The sequence below is a fragment of the Oryzias melastigma genome, linkage group LG4, assembly GCF_002922805.2.
Source record: "Oryzias melastigma strain HK-1 linkage group LG4, ASM292280v2, whole genome shotgun sequence".
Lineage (NCBI taxonomy): Eukaryota > Metazoa > Chordata > Actinopteri > Beloniformes > Adrianichthyidae > Oryzias > Oryzias melastigma.
In genome coordinates, this window is record NC_050515.1 from 22,700,716 (window position 1) to 22,726,921 (window position 26,206).

The following is a 26,206-nucleotide window of genomic DNA, read 5'->3' on the forward strand; positions in this document are numbered from 1 at the left end:
ATAAAAGAAAAACAAATAGCAATATAAATTTATGAGAATAAAGTTGTAAAATAATGAAAAAAGGACTGAATTTTACTTGAATAATTTTGTAGAATTCTAGGAAAAAAGTCAAAGTTTTACCTGTTAAATTTCGTTGAGTGGAAATTAATTATTTAAAGTCATAATTTTACAATGGAAAAGGGGTACTTTTTTTCAAAATAAAGTTGTATTTTCAAGTTTTAGCAGATTCAGTGAGATTCTTAAATATTGTGATGTCTGTCGGATTTCTCTGCAACAAGAAGTAAACAGCTGATATATGATTGTCTCTTGAAACATTTTAAAAGCTAAATGTAGTGTTTCATTTTCAAAAAGGCTAGACTTTCTCATTGTAAAATACCACTTTTTGAAGCTTATGTTTGCAACTTTTTTTGTAAATTTTCTAATTTGTTGCTATGATTGTACTTTTTTTCTTGTAAAATTAACTTTTTGGATCACATATTGAAAACTTGCCGTAAATTGTTATTCTCATATTTTTTAAATTTGTACAGTAACAACTATTTTAAACAAAAAATGAACAACTTTATTTTCTTAAATTGCCTTATTTGTTCTCATGAATGTACACTTTTTAATTGTAAAATTACAGCTTTTGAATCATATATTTTAAACTTTTTTTTCAGTAAATTGTTGAATTTCTTCCCATATTTGTAGTTTTTTTCCTTGTAAAATAATGAGATCATGTTTTTGAAACTTTCTTGTAAATTGTTACTTTTTCTCATATTTTTTCAAATTGTACAGTATCAACTTTTTGAAACAAAAAATTGTTTGATATGTTGTAATGATTGTGAAAATTTTCCCTGTAATAATATATATTTTTAATTTAGCAAAAACAATTCTTGTAAATTGATGAATTTGTTCTTAAAATTTTATGTCTTTTCTTGTAAAATTTACGACTTTTTTAATGATATATAAAAAATTTTTGTAAATTGTTAAATTTTTCCTTAAAACTGTATTTTCTTATTTGTACATTAACGACTTTTTGAAATGTAAAATGTAAAACTTTATTCTTGTACATTGTTTAATTTATTCTCATAATTGCACTGATTTTTCCCTGTAATATTACAACTTTTTAAATCATGTATTTAAAACAGTTTTTCTTTCAAATAGTTAAACTTGTTCTCTAAGTTGTTCACAATTTTTCTTATACAATCTTGACTTTTTGAATCAAAAATTCTCAATTATTCTCGTAAATCGTTTCTCATGATTGCACATATTTACTGTTACAAAATGTGGACTTTTCTTCCTCATGATTTATGTACTTTACTCTCATCTATTGGTCTTTTCTCTTCTGGTGGCTCTAATACTTCGTCTTGCAGTTCAGTCGTTAGGACTTCATGTTAGTGCTTCCATCAGGCGTTAAAATGGAGACAGATTAGATTTAAAAAAAACAACACCCCCACACTGATGCTACGGCAGAAGAAGCTGCTGTTAGGCAAACCGGCCTCCACTTCTCTGATCCCCACCTCCGAACTCGGTCGGCCCACTGCTGGCCAGAACTGAGCCTCTGGCTGACAGAGAATCAAGCTGGACCAGGCTCTCCCTGAGCTCCTGGACCTCCTGGGTGAGCTGCTCCACCAGAGGAAGGTGGGACGGATCTGCCAGCTGCCTCTGAAAGTCCTGCAGGCATCAGAGAACCCAAACATGAGTGAACACAGCAGTTTAGTTCTGCTCAGAGCATTTCAAAAGGATAGATTCTCAGCATTTCCAAATCTCTGCTGCTGACCCCAATGATCTCCTCCTTCACATGCAGAGTCCTGCAGAGGGAGTCGATCCGGGCCGCCTGACTCCTGCTTAGCTCCTCGCTCTCCTTCTCTCTTCTCAGGGCTAAACTCAGCTCCTCCTTCAGCGCCTGGAGATCCACGCCCAGATCCCCCTCAGAGTCGGGGCTGGGTCCGAAACCGGAGCCCAGCTGTCTCCGGAGCTCCTGGAGCCGGGATGTCTGTTCAGCTATGACCTGGCTCAGCTGGGCCGCCGACTCCTGTGGGGAGAACCCTGGTTAGTAAGTCACCCGGACGCCGGCCCACTTCCCCCGCTCGGCGGCTCTGCTCCACCTGAATGTACTGGTCCTTGGAGTTGATGGTTCTGAGCAGATCCTGGACGTCGTCTTCGTGCTGCCGGGCCTGATGGGTGCGGTCAGCGAGCACTTCCTGGAGGAGGTGGTCTTTAAGCTGGAGGCGGAGCTTCAGTTCCTCCGTGATGTCCCCTGGGGTAGAGTGGATCTGAGCTAACAGGGAGGAGCGAAGACCCTGCAGGGGAAAACAGAAAACCCAAATGGATTTTTTTCTGAAGGATTTTACCCAAAGTCAGAATTCTGGTGATAAAATCTTCTCAAAGACCCACTCCGGTCATGTTTTCATCTATTTTAAAAGCATTCCCATAATTATGATTATGTCATTTTTAGCAAAAATGTAAAAACCAGCATCGTTTTCTAGAACATAGCTTCTGCAGAGTGGCTGGAGTTCACGAGAAATTCATCTTAGAGTGGGTGTGGAGCAACCCCGCCCCCTTTCCCCTCCTCACTGTGGAGCAGAAATGGGATATTCTGTATTATCCACGTCAAAAATAAAAGTTTTGAATAAAGAAACACTCAGAAATACAACTTTAAGCTTCATTTTCTTTATATTTGTACTCCATCATCAGAAAAATGCTAAAAATGACATTTTATTCAAGTGGGTCTTTAACGTTGAAGTGTTGTTGAGTTCTGTCTTGCCGTACCTGCGCCTCCTGCGTGACCGCCTGCAGCGCCGTCTGCAGCCGCTCGATGACGCCGTCCCTCTCTTTCAGAACGCAGCTCTGCCGCTCCTCCAGTTCCTGCCTCTGCTGCTGGGCGCTCCTCCAGGTGTCGCTCACCTGCTCCAGCTGCAGAGTCTTCCCCCGCACCAGCATCTCCAGACTCTGAATCAAACAGAAGGCCAATCAGGGGACGGCGTCCCAGAGAGCACGGGGCAAGGTGCACGAGAACGCCTCCTCACAGCTATGGTCTCCTCGTTGTTGGTCAGGACGCAGCGCTGCCTCTCCAGGTCTCTGTCTTTCTCTCGGACCAGCAGCTGCAGGCGGCGAGCGGTTTCCTCCTTCTCCTCCACGCAGCGAAACCTGTCATCTACGGCTTTCTGAGGAGGAGAGAGAAGCTCGTCATCAAAGTTAACAACAAAGCTTTTTTCAAAAAACTTCTAAGTATCCAAGGATATTCATAAGAAGAGTTTGCCTGAATCATTTCTGTGTGTAAAACTAACAAAAGTGAATCATTGCATTATAACATGGTATAGACCAGGGCTGGGCAACATTTTTGACTCTTGGGCCACAAAGAGTCTAAAATTTGACAGAAGGGCCGGACCAGGAGCAACTCCGTGCCATGTTTTAGTAATTCCACCTCTTAAGAGAAAGAAATAATATGTAATGTGAACAAAAATGTGCTTTAATCTTGATTTAAAATATATACATTTATTTTAAATCAAGATTAAAGCACATTTTCGTTCACATTACATATTATTTTCTCATTTAGAGTCAACTGCACAGATGGTTTGATGTCCTTCAGGAAAAAGACACAAACTTATAGAAATGCTGTGTTCATGTGGTGTTGAAATGATGACAAAAATGACTGCCTGAGTCGGAAAACACACATGGACGCTAGAAAAAACGAGTAAATGTAGAGTAACTTTCTGCATCTAAGGGTCAGTTTATTTGTAGTGCACCATCTATGAGAAGACACCAGAAAATACAGCATGAAAAAAGGTTATCGATATGATTTATTCTAGTTTGGCGGGCCAGATTGGTTAGCTTGATGGGCCGTAGTATGTCCACCCCTGGTATAGACTACAGCCAAACAATTATTTAATCAAAATAATTTTAAAATTGTGACTATGGTGAAACTACTATTTTTTTCACGGTGATGAATGTGTGCCGACATCTCTGATGAATATGGTGTTTTTAACATGTGTTTTTTTGGCATTTATGTGATGATGGAGAACATTTATTGGGAATAATAAGATTAAAATTGCATTTCTGAATGTTTCTTGATTCAAATCATTGTAAATCAGAAGCAGACAATAAAAAATGCTATTTAAAAAAGAAGCTCCTCCGTTTAAACAGAGAGCTCTCAGCAATGGGGAGGGGAAGTGGGGGCGGGGTTGCTCCCTTTAGTCTCAACACAACACACTTGTAGACGATTCGATCAATGCATCGCTACGTCTTTTCTGGTTAGCTTTAACAATGTTAGCTTAGATGTTTGAGGGGCTGTAAGCTAGCGGGAGACCATGTTAACAGAGGGCTCTCAGGAGCGGTGAGAGGAAGTTAAGATTGAGCTAAAATTTAGAGGCAACGATCTCCTGCCGCTCTGCAGAAACTATGTTCTAGAAAACCACCCAGACTTTTTTATTTTTTTCTAAAAACTGCAAAACTATAATTAAAAAAAACAAACAATAGGAATGATTTGACAATAGATTATAAGATTACAGCACTGAAGGAGGACTTGACAGTTTTAAGGTCACCGTTCTCATGTTATTCGCTTGTTATGCTTTTACAAATTGATTTTTAATTGCTAACACGATCAATGTAATTCCAGCAGATTCTGAGGGAGAAAGACACTTTTCTCCTCCAGAATCTGCTGGAACTGTGATTGTGTTAACGCTTGAAAAGTTACAGTATGTTCAAAACTTTGTGTTAAAGTGTCATCGACAACGCCTCAGGTGTTAAAGGGTAAAAAAGAGCAGTCTTTACTTTTAAAAATGTAATCTAAAGGATAAAAATGAAACTCCAAGAACCTCTAAAGCCCGGTCTCTCTCTTTAATACGCTGGCGAAGCTTCTGAAGCAGTGAATCCCTCTGCTCCTTCGGGTCCTCCAGCATCTCACTGTACTCCTGGAGGAAAACAGAGAATGAGCATTAAAAAACCCCAAAGAACCGCAGCTCTATCTGTAAGAATTTAAGTCCAATAACTAAAAAAAAAAAGCTTTTGTTAACTTGAATGGCAGACCTCCAGCAGCTGCTCTTTGGTCTGCAGAGACGTCCTCAGCTCCCTGATGGTCCTCTCATTCTCCACGTCTGCCTGGCATCTGTCCTGGTCCCGTTTCCTCAGCTGCTCTTCTTTCTCCTGCAGAGCCGCCTGCGCTTTCTGCAGAGCCAGCTGCAGCTCCTGAAAACATTCCCCACAGTTATGATAGAACACAAACAAATCTAATAAAAAGAAAAAGGGATTTCTCAATTTTTCACCTGGTTGTGTCTCTCAGTTTCCCTCTTGTGCAACAGTGCCCCCTGCAGGTCATTCTCCAGCCTCTGGAGGGCCCGGCTCTGGTCGTCCTGTGCTCTGGCCGCCTGCCGGTGCGAGCGCTGGCCGGCCTGCAGCTCCAACTGCGCCTGGAAGAGGGAGGCCTGCAGGGCCAGGACCTCACCCTGACCCTGCCCCGTCTCTGCACCGGAAACCTGCGGGAAAAGAAAACGCCGATACTTCACTCGGTCGTGAACGAACGCCATCTGAGGCTGGGAGCTGAACCAACCTGCAGCTGCTGAAGCTGGTTGCGGCCGGCCAGCTCTCTAAGGGAGCACAGCATCCGGTTCTGCTCATCAATGACTCGGCACAGTTCTGCCGCCTGCACAAAACGCATTTCAACCTTTATTAACAAACATTTCCTTTTTTTAAACTCCATTTATAAAGTTGAATCCCTTGATCCCTTCCTCACCTCTGCCTCCTTAGAGTTGACCACATCACTGAGGTTCTGGGTGTTTCTCTCCTGCTGCTGGGCCTCCTCTCGGGCCGAGCGCAGCTCCAGCTCCATCTCAGCCAGGCGCTCCTGCAGCTTCTGCACGCACGACAAGAAAAACAGTCTCGCTGCATGTTGCAGGAGGATGTCCTGCAGCGGTCGTCCATACCTGGTTTCTGCTCTCGCTCTCCCGGATCTTGGCCTGCAGAGAGCAGACCTGGTTCTGGGCCGTTGCCAGCTCGGCGACGCACTGACCCGCGGCGCTCTCATACTGACTGAGCTGATCCTGCTGCTCACCAACCAGATGCTGAAAAGCAAAAAGAGAGGATGCATCGGTAAATTCTGAAGCATTTCATTTTCCAGTTTCTTCTGGTTCTACTGCTGTGTTTTGATGAAACCAGTCTGCAGACAAACAGCCGACTGCGTCTGCGCAGCTGTCTGAGTGAACACCAGAGAAAGAGCTGGATGACTTCCTCAGGAAAAGGCTGTTGCCACAGGAGTCAATCGCTGACTTCCTTGTTTGTGTTTTCACTTCATGTCTGCTTTAAGAGATGCTGCACAGCAAAAATCAACATTTTAAAATTATTTTTTAGCTTATTTAATCATAAAAATACCTTAAACAAAGCTATAATAAAAAATAAAGCTTTGAAAGTCCTCCCTCCCCGTTGCTGAGAGCTCTCTGTTTACATGCTCAGCATGTGCAAAAAAAGTTTAAAATGTCTCAAAGTTTCATTTGTTTCTTGGTTATTAAAAAAAAATCAAAAAAATAGTTTTTATTATTAAAAATGTCTTTAATTCTTTAATTTACTCAAATTTCAGCTTTTTAGTGTTTTAAAGTCCATAGCACACTTTATTAATATTATGAGCAAAATAAAGAAGTGAAAAATTGTTCAACTTTGATCCATTTTAAAAATGGGTTTTTAATCATAATTAAGCCATTTTAGCCAAATTTTAAAAACTATCAGCAATAGTTCCTTAGAAATTTGCCACAGAGTTGTGGGCGGGACAATCGGTGCAGAGCAATTCCGCCCCACTTCCCATCACTCATCCGTATACAAACTCTCCCGCTAGCTTACAGCCCTCACAACCTCAAGCTAGCATAAACGGTGCAACAAAAACCGTGAGCAATATTGGAGTTACCCAACAGTTTTGAGATCAGATTCAAGCTCGGAGGAGGAAAACAAAACAAAACAAAAACAAAAAAGACGCTAATGGTTCTAATTGTCTGCAAGTGGATCAATCAGAATGGAGCTTTTGGCCCCGCCCATTGTATTTTCTACATCCCAAATACAATCTTTTTCTAAAAAGTAATTTTTTTCATCCTAATTCAGAATTATGTTGATTTTTTTTTTTTTATTGGAGTGGGTCTTTAAGCTTTTTCCTGCATCTTTGTCTGGTAAACGTGTGCAAAAATGTTTGGTTTAATATATCTAGGTTTTATCAAACATTTGTTGGTGTTTCCGTCACAGTTGATCCTGTTGTGGAACAGAAACATGGAACTCTCATCTCCTGACACACTGAACTGGATTGTCTCATTAACATGACAGTGGCGGTTATGAAGGCTGAGCGACTGCTGCGAAACTCCAGAGACTGTTGCCACGGTAGCCCGGGGGTTGCTAGGATACCAGTAAATAGGGGGTATTCATGCTTCCCCACCCCTCTTAGAGGGGGAGTCAAAGCAGCAGCTTTGTCTGCGGGGAAGGAGATGAGCGAGATGGAACGTCCAGAGATGATCCCGCTGAGTCAGCAGCAGAGAACCAGCTCAGTCCAGGTTTCTGCTTCACCTCTAAACCTCCAAATGTAAGAAAATCACCAGGAAATTCTCCCCTCCCTCCGCAGCTCCGATCTACCTGCTGGAAGCGGAAGGGGCCGCACTGAATGTATTCGTCCTCCCACTGCTCCTCCATCTCAGCCAGCTCCGCCTGCAGGTCCTGGGGGGTCACGACCTCCGGGACGGTCAGGTGGGGGTAGAGCTCACAGTGCGTTGAGAAGGTCAGGTGTGGAGACAGGCTGGCTTTCACCAGGACTGGGAGCCTGCTGCTCCGGAGGGGCTTTACGGGCCGGTACTCCCAGCCCCGCAGGAGGCCCAGCATCACCTCCACCCCAGAGAGGATGCTCTCATTCAGGGGTTTGTCCATCCTCACCGTTCCTTCTTCTGGTGATTGCTCCTCGGTTTCTTTGAGGGAGGTGTAGCCACCGTCCACAGTGCTGTCCAGGAACTCTGCAGAAGAGGCGGGGCTTGGGCTCCTCTGGTCACACGTGGTCTTGTCAGTCTCCATCTTGGCGGATTCTGACATATTGGAGGTTCTCGGTGGCTCCTCCGCTCCTGTGGTGGCGGAGTAACGAGTTGAAGGTCCACACGATGTGCTCCTGCGTCCAACCCTCCTCGGGACCTTACACACGGCCTCATAGTCGGAGTCTGCTACTCGCAGCGCCGCACAGCCCCTACAGCGCCTCGGCTTCAGGTCTGCTCCCGGACACTGGTGGAGGGGGCGCTGGTCCGGAGCCGGGTCCTCCTTCTCAGCCCACGACTCATACACAGAGTAAGCCAGGTCCTCGTGCACCATGTCTGTGTATCTGCCCTCATGTAGAGCAGATAGGTCCACCACAGGGGAGAGGTCACCGCCGGCGTCAGCTCCTGATCCAGGGGGGCCCACGCCATCCTCTGTGTTGTTCCTCCGGTACAGCCCCCCGATGCACTGCCGCAGCCGCTCCTTCTCCAGCAGCAGCTTCTGCAGCCGCTCCAGGGACAGCGCCTCCACCCGGGCGATCACCGTGTCGAAGCGGTACATGCGGTCCAGCATGAAGGCGCACTTGGAGCAGGCGAACTCGCCCCGCCCATCCCGGGTCAGCTCCCGGCCGAGGGCGTGGGAGAGCAGAACCTGCAGGTTGAGCTTGGCGCCTGGGTGGAAGATCCAGCGGCGCTGGTTGCCGCAGAGCTCTCTGCCACAGATCCTGCAGGACTCCTTCATCTTCAGCACATCCAGCATCTCGGATCCTCCCAGGTTCTGGATATTCACTGAGTCTTCAATCCAACCAGAACCTTCAGTTTGAAAATGACCTTTGATGCAAAATCGATGAAGTGATGATGTCAGCAGCTTAATGTCTTTCAGAAAATTGCTGTTTTACTATTTAGGATGTGGAGGAGTAGAACCGCAAAGACTTCTGGGTAATAGCATCATCTCGTGTGGAGGAGGTTTTTCTGAGGTTTTTCCTTAAATCCCGCCTTGAGCATCACGCAATCATAGTTCCTCTTTCGTTTCCTCAAGAGTCTATCGGACTTGAACCATTTTTTTCTCCTCACAGATCCGCCATGGAGCGCCGCTGCTGACAGCGCCGCTTCCTGCCCCTCACTGTGCGCCTGTCAGCGTCCCCACGCCGCGAGTCTCTGGTCGACACCGGCACGGCAAGAACACGCTCGTCCCCCGCACACGGTACGGGGAGGGGTGCGTTTGGGTCTTTGGAGCCCGCTCCGGTGCCGGTTCTGTTTGTGGTTCTCGAGCGGCCGCATCAGTTGCGGATGGAGGGAGAGGCTGTCAAAGATTCGGCTATTTTATGCAAAGATCGTCAATCTCTAGGAGGAACCCTCACTCTGCAAACGTAAAAAATACGTCTACAAAATAAAATAAAAAAAAAACGTTCTTGCTTGTTCATTCTTTCAAATATAACACTTAAAATTAAAATATTTTTAAATGTATTTATTTGATAAATACGCTTAATAGTTCCTAAAATGCCATTGTTTCATGCTTATAATTACACAAACAAGTTACTTCTAAAAATAAAGGCGTTATTTATATTTATTAAAACATCATAGATTATCTGTATTTACTGTAATATTTTCAAGTATCCATAACTCAAACATATATATTTTAATTGGCTTTAAAAGTCGCTACTACAGAACAACGTATGTTGTTTGAATTTACAAATTATGAGAGGAGTGAGACCTCCTGTTGAATCGCAGAATGTACCACTAACAGGAAGCAGGGAGGGACTGAGAGTCTGCTCTGATTGGTCAGCCTCCCTCTGCACTGTCACCCGCTAAGATAAACACGAGACTCCTGCTTTCACTGGCCCGAAATGACGTGTTTCTTTAAGTATTAATAACAACGTCGGTTAAAGCACGAATAGATTAAAATATTACAATTCCAGGGCATTTGAATTTTACTCTATTTCCCCCCATTTGAACCAAATCTTGCAAGTTTCCCTTTGAAATACTATCAACTGCTCGCAGGATAAACATGATTTGAGACTTCCCCCCTAAAAATGACATATTTTGTGCATGATTTAAATGTTTTGTGAATATTCATAAAAACTGGTGACATTATTAGTCTTTTCAGTTCAAAAGTGAGAGATTTTTTCCTATCCGGTAACAGAGTAATTGTGTTTTATTTTAAAAATTATATATTTTTGTTATATAGGTGATGAGAGAAACCAGGAATCAAACAACCAACCCAACAGTTGCTCCACCTACACTCAGTTTTAAAACAATCCCCTGATTATTCTTTATTTTTGTGAAAAAGTTAAAAAAAAATCATGACAGCAATGTGTTTTTATTGTTGAAATAAATAGATATGTTTATTCACATTTTGTGTTTAAACAACCTTATTTAACAACAGTTTTCACACAATTAGTGATTTAAAATTAACAATGTGAATCTTTGTAAATAGAATTAAGACTTGTATTTTGAAAACCAACTAAAAGTTGCTTTTTTTTCCTTCTATTTTGGGGGGTTGGGTGTTTGGGCCAGATTTTTTCTTTAAAGAATTGTATTTCAAGGAAAACTGGTGCAGAGGTGAAACAATCATCGTATGATGAAAAAAATCAATGGCTTGAAATCTCACATTCTAAAAAAGCTTCACTGATATTTTTGATCAATTTTATTTTAAAGAGTATTTTTAAACCCATATTTAATGTTTATTGCTTTGAGGATGGAGGTTGAAAGCTCGGTTTGAGTGAAAACATTTGATTTTTCAGAATCATCTGCCCATTAGACCGTTGAAGGATCAGGCTGAAGGTCGATGTCCAGACCTCCTTGTCACATGAAATTCCCGCTCTGACAAACAGCCAAGAGTTGCAAACCCTTCGGGACATCAGGGATCTGTCACGAGCCACCCCAGTGACATTTTTCGAAATGCCCAAACCACCTGAAAGAATACTGTCTAAAAAAGTCCTTGCCATTAGTACCCTTAAGTTTTATTTTTTACTTTTTAAGTAGAGTAATCATCTTCCACACTTTCATATCATCACAAAAGTTTGAGAAGCAATTTTACCTTTCTTCAACACAGTTCAAAAACTGTGCTGAACTCATTCATATGTCCCTTAATGAAACCGTGTGGGTGTGGCAAGAGTAAATATCTAATTCTGGGGAAAAAAAATGAGTATTTATATTTTTAGGGTGGAGACACAAAAATTAATGCACATGGTTTACCAGACCCAGATTAACAAAAATACATTTTTTAAAATAAAAAAAACGGGTTTTTGCTTCCTAAGTTGGTAAAAAAGCACTTTGTGTTACATATGTATGAAAGTGGTATATAAATAAAGTTTGAGTTATTTAAATTGTACATTTGCAGCCACTCTTTTTACGGCTTCATTTGTTAGTATTTTGCACGTGCCTCTTAGCTCATGTGCATTTGTGTTTAATAACAACTTTCCACTGTCAGAAAGTAAATCTTGTGCCAGGCCAGGAGGAGGAAAACAGGCCTGTGGGCTTTCTGTAGGGTTCATTAAAGTCTCTAAATAGTCAGGAATGAGTTCATGGATCTCCCAGGGCAACACTGCAGCCTTCATATGCATGTCACGCAGGATGAAAAAGACAGGAGCCAGTGAATCTGCAATCAGGGAGTTTTAAAAAAGTGATGTCATTTTCCAGGAACCTCTCCCCCACTGCTTCATCCATCCTGCATCCATCCCAGCAGGCTGGGCGGGGTCAGATTTAGTCTGCGGTGCCCACAGACTCTAAACGCATCTGTCACCTCGGGGGCCACCGGAGACGCCACACCAAACACAGATCGGCTTGCAATCAAATGTCAATTAATCCCAATCAGGGATGGGTGTCAAACACTGCTGACCAGCTGCACTCGCTGTTTATTTTACTCAAAGTAGCGGTACAACACTGTGACAGCGGGGAATGAATGCTGGGGCTGACAGACGAGTTGCTTCTACTGCTTCTTCTCCCCTCCGTGCTCGCTGGGGCGTCAAAAACGGCCAGCGGACTCTCACCTATGACGGCTGTCTGCACAGAAGCAGGATGCAGAAGCTGCACTGATGCATCTCCTGTCTGCTACTTCAACATGTTACGTATACTTTTCTAACAATGATAACCCTTTCAAAAAGTTTGCATTATTTCTCAAGATTTTTGGGGGGTTAGACATTTCTTATGAGCTGTAGTGAAGCAAAAAAAAGGTGAAAATGTATTAATAAGGAACAACATTGGCATGAACACTGGGTGCAGTTCTGCTTTGGTGCCACACGATGGCGATGTGTATTCTTAAACTCTGACACCAAATCTACAAGCCTGTGAGTTGAAATCTTACTTTCAAGTTAAATGGAGTTCTACCATTGACTGTACATGAAAACTGGACTGAATGACCCCTCCCCCCTCTCATTATTGACAGGAATACCCGCTGGCTTCAAGAAGCCAAAATCCCATAGACTTCTATTTAGAAATAAGCAGTTATTACTCTGTCATTCCATTTGTCAGAATAGCTTAAATAACTTTATTAAACACATTTTTAATAATAATCCTATTGTTTTTGTTCCTATTTTTGATATTTTTTATAGTGCAATTTAATCAAGTTATAAACTGACCAATCATATGTCTCAATAAAACTATGAGGCCTCACGTCAAACGTTCAAAGGCTTTGATTGACAGATTCTCCTGAGCCTACTGTCAGTGATCAGGGTGTGGCCTTCCAACAAGCTCACTCCTGATTGGCCAGAGTGATTGCCATTGTAATGTTGACTCAGACTGACCAATCAGTGCTTTCCGACGACGTCTGGCTCCAACATGTCCGCGTCCATTTCATGAGAAAATGTTGACAGAATTGACTTCATTTCATTGGAGTGGGAGGTAAGACATTTCCTATGGATGACGTCACACTTACTAAGTCCAGTTCTAAAATAAAGTCGAGTTCTACATAACAATGACAAGTTTCTAATTTTAGAGGTTATGAGCATGTGACCCAATTTCAGTGCCATCAGTCAAAGTAGGAGTCAGAGTCATCAGAAAACACGTCAAAGAAAAACTCCTTGCTTGTTAAAATGTCTCAACATTTATGTATAAACTTTGAACAGTTTATTGCAACTTGAGAAAGTCTGGGGTAAAATGGGGGCAAAACTAAAAAAGTGAAACATTTTTTCCTAAATAGATAAAACATAAGTGCACCAAAACAAAAGAAACAAAATTAAACAATTGCAATAGTTGCAAAAAGCATAAAAAAATCAATGTGTAGAATATAAAATAATGCAAAAAATGCTAAATTATAATTCAACAAATTCCAAATTAAGTGTTAAATCAGGTCAAATACATTTTAAAAATTTAAATAATATGAAATACTGATAACAACATGTTTACATATTTGAATAACATTAAATATTGAACTAACTAGTAAACTAAATGGTGTAAAAAATGTTGAAGAAAACTTTTTGATCAGAGTAATCCTGATCAAATGTTTTATTAATAAATACACTGGAATAAAAAAGAAAAAATCAGGAAAGCTTAGATTTTGTTTAATCTGTTATTAGTGTTTGGTGGATAAAGCGTGAAATTATTAGGCAGAAATGATAGTAAATATTCTAATTTAGTGGTAGCTCCATGATTAATTTACATTAAATGAGAAATCACTTTAATAAAATTAAATTAAACTGTTCAAGGCAGAATGGAAATACTATAACTTCTTTTATTTTGAAGTTTCATGTCAGACGAAGCACGCGTGTGTATTTTCTGCCGGGTTAGCTGCTCATAAATCTACAGGAGACTTGGTAAAAATACCTCTGCTTCTCGTTCTTTCTTCTTCAGAGAGGATGAGAGGTCTTGAACTCTGACCTGCAGCTCTTCGACCCGGAGACCCAGAGAGTGTTTCTGCTGCGTTAACTCCTCAATCAGCCTGTCGTGCACAGAGACACAGAGGAGGGGGGGTTGAAGGAGAGAACGCCATATTCTGCACTTCACAGACCTGACCGCAGACCTGAGTTCAGGTCAGCAGAGGTCTGTTGGTCAAAGACGAAAAGCCTCAGTCCACACAGGAGACCAGAAAGCTGACCCCTTTTACAATACCTTCAAGCAACAGAGTGATGAAAACATGCACATTTTCTAAAACACAATTTCTGAGATTTTTAAAGCTTTAAGTCTTTAACATGTTATTGTAGTATTTTTCTCATGATAGAGGACATTTATAAAGAAAACTAAAAAATTGTATTACCTGCTATAATGATAGTGAAAATGCTGAAAATGCAAAAGCTATTGGCAAAATGCAAATCATTACTCTGTAATGAGTGAAAAATCTGTGCTTTTTTGTGCTGTATTTGTCCACAATCTATGCTTGAAATAAACAAGGGGGTGGGAAAAAAAACTTGGAATTCTGATGAAGTCTCAAAAACTGCTGAAGTTTGCTGAAAGTTCAGATTTTTTTTATGAAGATAGCTTAAAATTCTCAATGCATGCCATTTCTTTCAAGACGTGTTGCTAGAATATTTGCTAAACTCTAAAGTAGCTTTAAAAATCCCAGCAGATGCCAAATTAGCCAAACAGGTAAGCATATTGCTTAAATATCAGATAAACTCTAAATTAGCCCAAAAAGCCTTAAGTCAAATTAACCAGAAAAGGCTGCAGGAGCCTATTGCTAAAAATTTAGCTAAGTACCATATTAGCCTAAGAAAACCTTAGTGGATGCCAAATTAACTAAAAACCTAGCATGTTGCCAAAATATAAGTTAAATGCCAAATTAAACTAAAAACCTCAGTAAATGTTAAATTAGCCAAATGAGCTAGCATTATGCTAACAGAACAGCACATTGCCAAATTATTTAAACATTACTGTAAAAGATGAAAGCATGGCCCGTAAACCTAGCATGGTACTAAAGGCCTGTTGCTAATCTACTTAAAAAGACTAATACAAACTGAATTTATTTCAAACACGTGTAAACAAGTGGATCTGTTATGGATTGACAGCGAACAGTGAATTTAAAAAAAATTCTGGAGCACACATCTGGAAATTAGTTGAAGAAAAGAACATCTCTACGTTGTCAGCTCAACCTCATCATAAATTGATATCAATGAAGTTCTCAATATTCTACATTCTTGTTCAACCTGGAAAATGTCAACACTTTTTCGCTGTCACATGAAAAAAGTCCAATACAGGAAGGAGATTTCCACGCCATGTTGAGTCAACATGGGACATCTTGGTGACAAAAATGTGTACACTGCTTAAACTTATGCACATTTATTTTTCAAGATGAAACAATAAATTTGCTCTTTGTTCAGTCTCCTTTACGGAAACAGGAAAATCACATATTTTCAAAAACATTTGAATCGTTTTTATAGTTTAATTATGGTTGCTTGTCAACAGTTACATTAAAAAAAGGGTTAAAATTTGCTCAACTTTTTTGCTATCTAGCCTGTTTTAACACAGAGTTGGATGTTGGTTAAGCAACAACCAACAAAAACGTATTTTATGAGCTCTGATTTTTGCTCATGGCCTTAAATGTTATTACTAAAATGACATTTTTTAGAGCTAAATATGGTCAAATCAGAGGAACTGTTTCTTTTTTCCTTGTTAGAGATGTTTTGTAAAGTCAAACATTAAATTACCGGTCCGTGTCAGTTCTGGTGTTGTGATTGCACGGTCCGTCTGGGCCTCCTATCTCCTCCATCTTCTCCAGCATCTCTCTTTCCAGAGCCAGGCAGCGCTGTGCCTCAGAGTCCGCTAGAGAGGCCATCTGCTGGGCCTCTTCTCTGGCCAGTTCAGCCTCCTGCAAAAACCATACAAGTAATGATTGATTTTGGTTCTGATCGTTGATCAGTAAAGCCCGTCAGTCGGGGCTTTTTGCCGGGGCGTGCACCTCTTGCAGCCGCTGCACTTTGGCTTGCAGGATGTCCTGCATATGGCTGATCTCCTCTTGCCGCTCCGCCAGGCGGCGCTGCAGCTCTGCCTCATTCTGGCTGGACAGGTTCTCTGCTGTTGATCTGAATGGGTGATAATAAGAGGACAACAATCGTTTTTGACTGAAAATGAAAAAAAATATTATTTTGAAAATGAACATTTCATAAAAACCAGTCTAGAAGTCAAAATAACTGTTTTTTTGCTTCCATATGGACAAAAAGACACAGCTTTTCCTTGGGGAAATGCGTCTTACAGCACTCTGAATGATGAAGTTAGATTATTATGGTCTGTCACTGCCCCTGCACACGGCGGTTCAAACAGCCAGAAGGTCACCCTCAGTGTTTCCTCATCACATCTATCAGCCCAGCTAACAGCTCAGATGATAAACTGTGGCCACACGGTTTATTTGTGAAGCAGCGGGGCGCTCTGGGAATCTTAGTTGAGACTCCAAAGTTCAACGTTTTTGCTCCTCAAAGGCAGAACCCCCCCCATAAGGACCACTCCCACACTTTTCATTATTGTGACAAAGTGCTAACAGGCCTGATTGGTGCTGATCCTGCACAATAACACCCTGTGAGTAAACTAATGAATCTGTCTGCTGGGAAACAATTGCTCAAATAATGAGTGCATGGATCATAATGATAATTAATTTTATTGAGAAAACGGCAAAAAAAAAAAAAAAAACGGATTTAGAAAACAGGCAGAACAGTAAATCTTTATATTTATCCTCTGATTTAAATGAACTAGTTTTGAAGTTAAAAGTTTTAATTTAGGAGCAGAGAAGCTGAAGGCTCCTCCCACTATGGTGGTTAGAGAAATGAAAAGTACTGTGAAGATCAATAGAGGAGGAAGATGTAAGGAAATGAGGGGAGATGTGAAGAGCATCAGAGAGATACAAGCACATAAGGAGCTGCAATAGTTAGCTATTATAAGGGTCAGAGGTAAGAAATGCTCCAGTGTTATCTTTGTTGTTGTTTTTAATTGTTTTATAAGTGAGAAAAGGCAAAAGCTGATGATGTGGCTTGTCACCAGAGGGCGCTGTGCACCTGGAGCTTTAGTATTTACTGCAATAAATAATTAGCTAAATTAAGGTGAGGTAGCACAGCTGCAATATAGGTTTTTAGTATGAGAAAAGGCAAAAAGGTCTCAAGTTTCTGTAGTTAAAGTAGAAAATCACAAAAACTGAAAAACATTTACCAAGTCTTTGGTTTACAAAATGGATTACAAAGATACTTTTATTTATTTTTCTTTAAAACAAAATCCTTTTTTATAGTTGTGCACATTAATAAAGGAATGGAATTGCCTCAGTATTATTTGAAATGTGTAACTTAATGGAAAAGCATAAACACTCCGCCTCAAGATCGGCAGCTTTAAGTCAGAAGTTTTCAATCCCAGTCAGAGACTAGAGCTGCAGACCTGACCCTCACAGACAGACAGCTGCCCCACAAACAGGTGCTGGAGTCTAAATACAAACAGAGTCAGCAAGGCGACACACCACACTGCCCTTCATGCGGCCCTACAGAAAAAAAACCCTTAAGTAGGAGCCTGTTTCCATCCCTGAGCCACTTCACCCCCCAGACACATTCCTCTGGCATTCCTCTGAGCTCAGTCGGTGTTGTGATAGCGAGGTGATGCTGGAGGCTTGATGAGAGGCTGTCAGATGCTGATAGACTCATGAGAAGCAATCAAACTGCAGAGGGAAGGATGTTTTTTTGTGGTTCTGAGTCACATTCCCCATCACTAACGGTGGATGTTTGTCGTAGACTGTCTTGTGAATATTCAGATGAAGGTTTCTGTGAGGAGACGTGACTCTGGTTACTCACACAGCTTCATCCAGAAGCTCCTGTTTGTCCTGCAGCTCCTTCTTCAGACTTTCCACTTCAACCTTCAGCTCAATGTTCTGCAAGAGATGCATTCAAAACAATGAGAAGCTGTAGGAAGCAGAAATCAGTTTGGGCTCATTCAGGCCTTTATAATTTATATAAAGGTTTTGTTGCACAGTCGGGATGAATAAATATTTTTTATCATTACTAAAAGTTGGGATCTCTGTCTCTGTGTTGCCTCTAATAACTGTGATCAGCTTAACCCGTTCATGCTTTATGTTACTCACTCTCAACGTATCATTAAATCTAGGATTTCACTTTATTACCTAAAAGTCCCACTGCAACCACATTTTTTATATCGTAAAGCTGTTCCCAGTGATCTTTTAATTATTACGTTTTTAACCAAAATCAAATAGCTTATGTCGTTCTTTTTAAGACGTTTTATGCACTGTGGCAGTAGCTCATTAGAAATACAATTCTGGGTTGTGGGCGGGACTGTTCACACAGAGAAACCCCGCCCCCCTCCCCATTGCTAAGAACTCTGTTTACGGGCTTATAGCTTCAAGCTAACATTAGTGGTGCAAAAATAACAATGAGCAATATCAAATCAAATTAGTGTTACAGTTTCAAGCCGTAATTGTAATTCGCTACAGTACGAGTGTTGAACGCTCATCATGCCATGCATGGGCAAGAACAAGAGGAGATTTTTCAACCCCATTTCAGTAGCTGCTGAGCATTTTCAAGCATCTGGTTTTCTGATTCAATACTAATGAATTAAGAAATAGGAACACAGTCCTAGATTATAAGATACATGTAGCAAGGACATGTTTAAAACAAACAAAAAAGGCAATTTTTATTGGAGTGAGTCTTAAAACAGAAAAAACATTCCACATTTTTCGTAAATAAAGTCATGTTTTTTTTTCATAGTTTGCCAGGGCTGTGGCTTATACTCAGACGTGACTAATATGAGATATATTTGTTCTTATTTTGCATTTTTGGTTGTTGCAGCGTATACTCGGAGTGACCTATGGTGCGGAAATTACGGTAGTTGGAAATTAATTCAGGCATGAAGGGGTTAAGGTTAGTGTTCAAACAAAACTTCACCCCCACACCCCCACTTTAGGCTGAGTCAGTACAGAAGTGTGATTATAATTGTATATTTAGCTCAGTTGGAAGCATGGAGGGACAACTAGACCAAACTAAAGTCAGCTTCCATGTTGCACGTGCTGACCTGGATCTTAGTGGAGTCTATAAATACAGAGAGGGGATCTGAGCACCTGCTGCATTTGTCACCCATAAACCCCCCTCAACCACTACCAGATCTAACCCCCCACACACACATTAAAGCCAACACCTCCACATTTAGATGTTGGGTCTGTTTGCTGCAGTTCAAACCAGTCTGAACCGGGCTTGCAGAGAAGGATTCAGAGTCCGGTTCTGCAAAACCAGGACCTTATTTTTTATTCAGTGACACCAGTTCAGTGTGTGCACACACATAACATTTATGAATGCAAACTGCACAAGTGCCGAGGACAATGTGGGTCACTGGGTTGCAGAGAGAAAGCGGGTCAGACGGATGTGCAGTCTGACTGACTCCCTCGTCACTTTTATGGTACAGTCTGCACACAGAGCTTTCTGGATGGAACCAAAACTTAAACTTATATTTTTGAGGAAATCTTTCTAAAGTTATAAAGTTAACGTTTTTGCTCCATGTGGTTGCACTTTGAGCATTGGTTTCTGCATGACTTTCACCAGTTGTCATAAACATATGTGCATACTTGATGCACAAACCAATTAGAAACTCTAGAAATTCCTTCCTCGATCAATTTTCTTTTTTGTCTTCAACCTTTAGACACAAAAAACAGCAGATTTATTCTCAAGTAAGTGTCATCAGAAGATTTAAATAGCATTAATTTTTCTTCTGGAGATGCTAACAACTTGCATATTTTTCAAATGAATGCTTTAGGAAAGGAGCTTTAAGAGCATTTTGATATTTGCAGAGTCGTGTGCTCTGATTTTAAACAAACTAAAGTTGGCTGTGGTTTGTCGTCACTCACCCTCCTGTGAACGTCATCGCTGCTGGCCTCAAACTTCTGCTGGATCTTCTCCTCCAGGAAGTAGATCCGGAGCTTCAGGCTGAAGTTCTCCTTCTTCAGGTCATTCAGGTGCTGCGAGATGGTGCGGTAACCATGGAAACCAGAGTTAGACATGATGGTGAGTATCGCGGGGGGGCCTGAAGCCCCCCATTTAGAACAGCATAATACGTGAAAAGACAGGATGAAGAAAAAGAATGAATAAATAAAGCTGTTTGATTCAAGAAGTTCTCCTCATGACGCACAAACTAGTTGTGGGTCAACACGTACAGTGAGGGGTGTGCGGGGATGGCACACTCGCAGGGGGGAGGGTGTTTCCTTTTTTACCAGGACGAAGCCACGGATGGAATCTAAAACCAGATGGAGGACAGGTGCTGAGGAGAGCCAGGAGCCTCTCAGCGTTCTGGCTGACTAAACAAACCCCTGAAGAGTGTGTTGATGTGAGATCTGACGCCAGATGAGACTCCTGTTCCTCCGTGACAGAGTTTTCTGAGACAATCCCTGCTGCAGACGGAGCGTGCATTTCCTGTTTAGTCTGCAAACTGAGTGCACTCTGATTGAGACAAAGAAAATCTGACCAGATTGATGTTTTATTTGCACTTTATGGTTACAGAAGTGGAGAAAATATGCTGCGTTTAAAGTTAAAGTTAGCTAATTTGTTCACCGCATTTGATCTGGGGGAGGGGTGAGCTGCAGACACAGCTGCGCTCAGGAACCATTTGGTGGTTCAACCCCCCGATCCAACCCTTTAATGCTCAAGCAGGGGGACATTGGGTCCAATTTTTAGACTCTTTGGTTGTCGATTTGAACTTACAACCTTCTAGTCTCAGGGCAAACGCTCTACCACAGGACCACAGAGCTTATAATTCTTTGTTCTTTTCACTAAAAAAATGCAAAAAATGTATAAAAATGTGATAAATTACAGAAGTAGAGAAAGATCTGTGTCCACATGGAGGCACTAAAGCTCCACTAGAGCTCAGGAGGATTCACAGCAGCAGCAGCTATTTAAGGAAGCCTTCACCCAGCAGCTGTCACTGAGGAATCCCATCACAGAGGCAGGAGGATCCCACCGAGCGCAGGACACATGTACTGATCTGTACGCGCATAAATAAATTCTAAAAAAAAAAAGGCTTCCCCCAGGAGGGGAAAATTCAAGTGAAACCGTCTGTACGGTACCAATAAAGAACAGACTTTTTAATATTTCATAATTCAAACTGCATTAAATGTCAGTTTCTGTGCATCCTTCAAGTAAATACGTCTGAGCCTGTCATTTAGTGTCAGTTTGTGCTGCAGAAAAGAGCACATCTGCTTCAGATCGGAGCCATTTACATAAAAAACCCCCAGAAATGTCATCTTATCTCTTTATATATCACATTTTTCCAAAAGAGTTTTACATTCCCTTTGAATAGACATCATTAAACACCACTGCTTCAATGAAGCATTATTCATTTCCCTTTAGTAGATGAGCGAGTTCTCTTTTGGATTTATGCTGAAATAGACAGGAGAGATGAACAACAGTCTCATATTCCTCACTGTTATTGGTTATTGGGTACATGTTTGGCTTTCTGTCGGTGTCACATGTTGTTTTAAAACATATTGTTTTAAGAACTAAAATCAAAAGTTTGATTCAAACCAGTTAATTCATAATCAGTTATTTTATCAGGAAGAAACTACTTTTTCTATCACTTCAGAGGCTAAAAATTGATCAATTTTGTTACATTTCCAATTTAAAAAATACCTTTAATTAACTGCCTGCTTAACCAAAGGGTGGAGAACATTTAGAAAACATGATTTTAAAATTATTAATTGTGTGGGATACCCTCCCAGATTATAAGAATCAGAAAAAAAGCTTTTTTCAATTGATTTTTTTCATTTTTCAGAGAGTTAAAGGGTTAAAAATTCACTCCCTTAGTTTTATGACTTTATAAATCAAGTTATTTTTGAACTTTTAGTTTAATCAGGAATTTTAATAAAATATTTAAATAAATTCAAATATAAGTCAGACACTGATGTTTTTAATAGAGCGATGGTAACAAGGTAATTTCCCATTCATGGGACCAATACAGTTCTATTTTATTCTATTCTATTCTATTCTATTCTATTCTATTCTATTCTATTCTGTTTGTTGAGCTGAAATAATAAAGAAGTAACTTTAAATTTATTTTAGAATGCGTGTCTATTCTTGAAGACATCTACAACTTTAGTCTTTATAATCATCATCAACTTTATTACTAAAGTGCTTAACAACATTAAAAATTGAACAAAGCTAAACATAATAAAACAATTTTTAAAAATAAGTGAATAAAAATATAAAAGCAAAATAAACGAGAGCATGAAGGTAAGAACATGATCAAAGAAAACCATATTTTATTTTATGTTTTTTGATGAAATCTACAAAATACATGTTTCCAAATATCATCATTGTGTTCAAATTACTGAAAAAATAATGCTCTTTTTAAAAAATTAAACTAAATATAGAAGTTTTGCAATTTTATAAAACCTATTAGAGTTTATAACTTTTTTTTTATTTCCCAGAAACTATTTTATCTTAGGAATTTTTCCTCACTGAGAAGGAGGGTCTAAAGACAGGTAATGCCCAGTTTAATGTGGTGTTTAGTTTAGTTTAACAATCAGCTATTGTTTATTTTTTATGACTGTTTTTGTACAATTACTAAATTCAATTGAAATTAGGGTGATACATTGAATTTCTCTTAATTTTAATTGCATTGTTTTGACTTCTGATCTGACGATCTGACACTTTCAGAATTCTCCTGATTGTAGGAATGGACCATCCCACCGAACACAAACACAAACGATGGTGACTTTGTCTTTTAGCTCATCATCAGCACTCCACAACTGTTTGTCATTAATAAAGAATCTGAGGAGCATCAAGTCTTCAAGGAACATTTTTTTTATTCTGTAGATCTTTGTAGTCTCACTATGACAGAAAACCACAAGAGAAAAGATGACAGCGGATGAGACGGTTATTGTCAGTGTTGGTAGACGTGCTGCAAGTATGGATCAGATCTTCGTGTGGACACGCTCAAACACAAACATGAAAGGGACATTTTTGGACCAAACTCTCACGACCGAACAGAGAAAAGTCAATCTGCAGCTGCAGAGAGTTGGAGGAGAACCTGAGCGGCTCATCCAGAGGTCACTGAAGGAGAAACAACTCAGCTCTGATTTCTGTCGGCATTACAGAGAAGAGACAAACAAGGATTTTTCCAGGCTCCTCCACTTCTATTGCACTCCGTCTTATATTTTTGCGGGGTAAACTTTTGAAACCTAAAATATCAAAGTTCCCATTTTTGCCGAGCGCAGCAGTTTTCCGCCGTGCAGAACGGTTTAAAAACCAAGCCTCCAGCGGTGACTTTGACTTCACATGCAGTCGTGAGAGCATAAGCACTTTCAATTGGCAGAACGGTCGGAGTTTTCCTTCTTTACTGGTAACAGAAGCTCCTCCATGCCAGCTAACTCCACATTTTCCAGCCCTCGCTCGGCGGTGGAGCCAAAGCCCCTGATGCTGCTCTCCAGGCTGGATGCAGACTGATCGGGTTTTATATTCTGTCATGGTAGACATGGCGGTTGAAAAATTACAACGTGCAAACCTAATTACACCATCAAAACTAGAAATAGGAGAAACCTCACATAACCTGACACCCGGGCAGACGGCAGGTAACAACCTGCAGAGTCACAGTGGAAGAAGTGATGGTGAGGATGAAAGGCCAGGAAATACCTCAGGAGGAGGAGGAGGGGGAACGTCACACTCTTAAAACACTTGGGTTATTTCTTTAACCCATTTCTCTAAGTATTCATGTTGGGATATATTTTAGACTTACTTTTTAAGACTAATTTTGTTTGGGTTGGAGTGATTTCATTTATGCTTTTTTCCTGAGTTAAAGTTAAAATAACGCAACAAAAAGTTTTAACCTCAGAGTTGAGTTCAAAACAACCCAACGTAGGTTATTTTTTACTAGTGAGTTTTTCGTGTGTGTTTTCTGCACCAGTAAGAGCAGAAATGACTTAAGACGGAAAAAAAGTTCATGTTTTTTTATTTATTGTTTTGGTCAAATTAATCTCGAGGAACCCAAAAACGATTTTCTCCTGGGTTTTTAAAGTTAATTAGAACATTTTATTTGATTTATTTATTGTTCCTTTTGGGTAGCAGTACTTTAGCAGTACAGTGAATACATATAATAAAAATAAACATAAAAAATAAGTAAAAAAATGAAAAAAGTGGGGAAAAGTAGCCACATTTTCTTAAATGAGATTAAAAAATGTTTTAACTGTGTTAAATGTGATTGATTTGGTTTATTTTAAGCATCAATTGTTGACAACAAAAATAAATCATCCAGATGTATCAAACTCATTACAGAGGTGATAAAAATGCTTGATGATTATATTTAGAAGAATCAGGAAAAAGTAAACTTCTGATTTCCCTTGCAATGGACATTTTGCCATATTCCTCATATGTTCATATTATGTGTTATATTGTTTTGATCAGCTTGAGCCCGGGAAACATTTATTAAATTTGATTAAATTAATTTGCCAGCTCGCCTTTCAAAATCTAACTTTAATAAAATAAGTTTGCATTTATAGCTAGAATTAAAGCTGTTTTTTTTCTTTCCAAAATGGCGCCCTTCTTTGGAGGTCAAAGGTCAACGAAACTTCAGTGTTGGTTGTAAACTAAGCTGGTGGCATCTGTGTGAACTTTCAAAAAGAATGAAACTTTTCCTACATATTGAAAAAATTTGAAAACTGCCAAATTTCTCACTTTTCCAGAAGATGGTCGCCAAGTCGTAGGTCCTGTGGCCATCCCATAATAATTTGAACACTTCCTTTGGATATCCCCCACCCATACGTTTTGGCCTCGTCAGTGGATTTGGGAATATTTTCTTAGCCCCATAAGAGATTTTGGCCCTATTCAATTTTTTTTACGTTTCTCCCGCTGTGATGTCATCTCTTTTCGGGGGAGGGGTTGTTCACAATGTCAAAAATCCATTTTCAACGGGTACTATAGGTGGGTTTTAATTTTGGTGAGTTTTTGAGTATGTGGTGGAATTGAAATAGGTGCTCAAAGGTGTAGGAGGAAAGAAGAATTGTGAAAACTACAGTATATTTGCGGTCCAGGACTGCTGTGGACAGTAATAAATAAAAGGTCGGGAAGGTCATCAAGAGGAAGACAAACCGTAGTCAAACTACACACATGGAAAATGTGTTTTTTCATAGCGCCACAAACACACACAACAACAATGGAGCAGTGAGGAAATCTGAAACGAGATAACACTGTAAAAGTGAAATTTTGGATCAATTAACTAAAGTTCTGTAATTTTTACATTTAAAAATATTCGTTTTTATTGAATAAAATGTTTATGTTGAGTAAACCATCAAGTGAAAATTTAAATATGATGAAAAGTAACCATTTTAAATCTAACAAATTACAGAACTTTTGTTAAAGTTCATTCTTTTCAGGGTAGGATGGAGCGCCGGGCCTTGACCCAGCTCCGCTAGCCTGTTTGTGCCTCCAGATGTCAAACAGAAAAACAACAAAGAAATGTTCACAGCTTTATCAAAATTAATCGAAACAATAATGTCTGCAGTAGAGCGGCTGTCCGTCCCGGGTCATCTATGGCAGTTTGAAGGTCAAACATGGAGGGTTTTTTGGTGCCTCGATCCTCCAAACTACAAATGCATCTCCAGAAGCTGAAGAGTGGAGATCAGATCAAGACGGTGCAAGCATGCAACCTTCCAGCAGTTTCACGAGGAAGGAGTGCCGGCTGAACCCGGGATCTGTGACTGCACCCACAAGAGCCAGGCGTTCCAGAAACCGGTTCTCCTGTCCTCCACGGCCCGGGACAAGCAGGAGCCAACTTCCATGATCAAACACATCGTATGAAACTGAATCCAGACTGCAAATCTTCTCAGCTGACAGGATTGAAGCCTCATTAAAATGCAGTCTGATAGGAGGCAGCGGACATAAATAACAAGGAACTAAATTGATTTTTGCCTCCATAAAGCTCCATGGAGAGAACCGCGCTCACACGGGGACATGAATCCAGGTTTTACAAGAATACCTGCAGCTAATGAAGCTAACTACGTTTTAAATGTAACTCAGGAACTTCATCTCATCGTTGATGTACACCCTTTCACCTCAACCTGCACACGTTACATTACCTGAACAGCAGGTGAGGCGAAAAGCTCGTTTTACCAGGACTATAAAACTGAAGAAGAAAAAAATTAAATTAAAATTGTCCTTTACATTTTTCTGACATTTATAAAGAAAAAAAATGTTTCCAAGTATTTCTTCATTGAAATCATTGTGAATCAGAAGCAGATGAAAAAAATGCAGTTTGAAAAAGCAGGTAGTTGTGATGTCACAAATACAAAGGGTGGGGCTACGTTACCTGCAAGGCATAAACATGAAGGTTTTGAACGAAAAAGGATGAGATGTGCG

At 40.3% G+C, this 26,206-nt stretch overlaps 1 protein-coding gene and 1 long non-coding RNA gene across 8 annotated transcripts in view; one reads left to right on the forward strand and one right to left on the reverse strand.

Moving 5' to 3' along the window:
* pde4dip (phosphodiesterase 4D interacting protein) overlaps nucleotides 1-26,206 on the reverse strand; it is a 97,299-nt gene that overhangs the window by 30,654 nt on the left and 40,439 nt on the right. For 5 of the 7 annotated variants that reach the window (XM_024278450.2, XM_024278448.2, XM_024278447.2 and 2 more), the window contains exons 1-12: nucleotides 7,582-9,045; nucleotides 5,901-6,038; nucleotides 5,711-5,830; nucleotides 5,528-5,620; nucleotides 5,244-5,453; nucleotides 5,008-5,166; nucleotides 4,797-4,892; nucleotides 3,009-3,146; nucleotides 2,752-2,931; nucleotides 2,088-2,282; nucleotides 1,760-2,014; nucleotides 1,500-1,653 (exon numbers count right to left, since the gene is read on the reverse strand). In XM_024278450.2, coding sequence (XP_024134218.1) covers nucleotides 1,500-1,653; nucleotides 1,760-2,014; nucleotides 2,088-2,282; nucleotides 2,752-2,931; nucleotides 3,009-3,146; nucleotides 4,797-4,892; nucleotides 5,008-5,166; nucleotides 5,244-5,453; nucleotides 5,528-5,620; nucleotides 5,711-5,830; nucleotides 5,901-6,038; nucleotides 7,582-8,721 — 2,878 coding nt within the window. In that variant the 5' untranslated portion in view covers nucleotides 8,722-9,045. Of the gene's footprint in view, nucleotides 1-1,499; nucleotides 1,654-1,759; nucleotides 2,015-2,087; nucleotides 2,283-2,751; nucleotides 2,932-3,008; nucleotides 3,147-4,796; nucleotides 4,893-5,007; nucleotides 5,167-5,243; nucleotides 5,454-5,527; nucleotides 5,621-5,710; nucleotides 5,831-5,900; nucleotides 6,039-7,581; nucleotides 9,046-13,724; nucleotides 13,840-15,541; nucleotides 15,703-15,792; nucleotides 15,917-17,656; nucleotides 17,734-19,713; nucleotides 19,825-26,206 lie in introns of those variants that run through there. The other 2 variants (XM_024278451.2, XM_036211613.1) reach the window with 1 other exon arrangement.
* Nucleotides 6,576-9,357, forward strand: LOC118598692. Its single transcript, XR_004947793.1, has 2 exons — nucleotides 6,576-7,531; nucleotides 9,038-9,357. It is a non-coding gene; the product is annotated as an uncharacterized LOC118598692 (long non-coding RNA).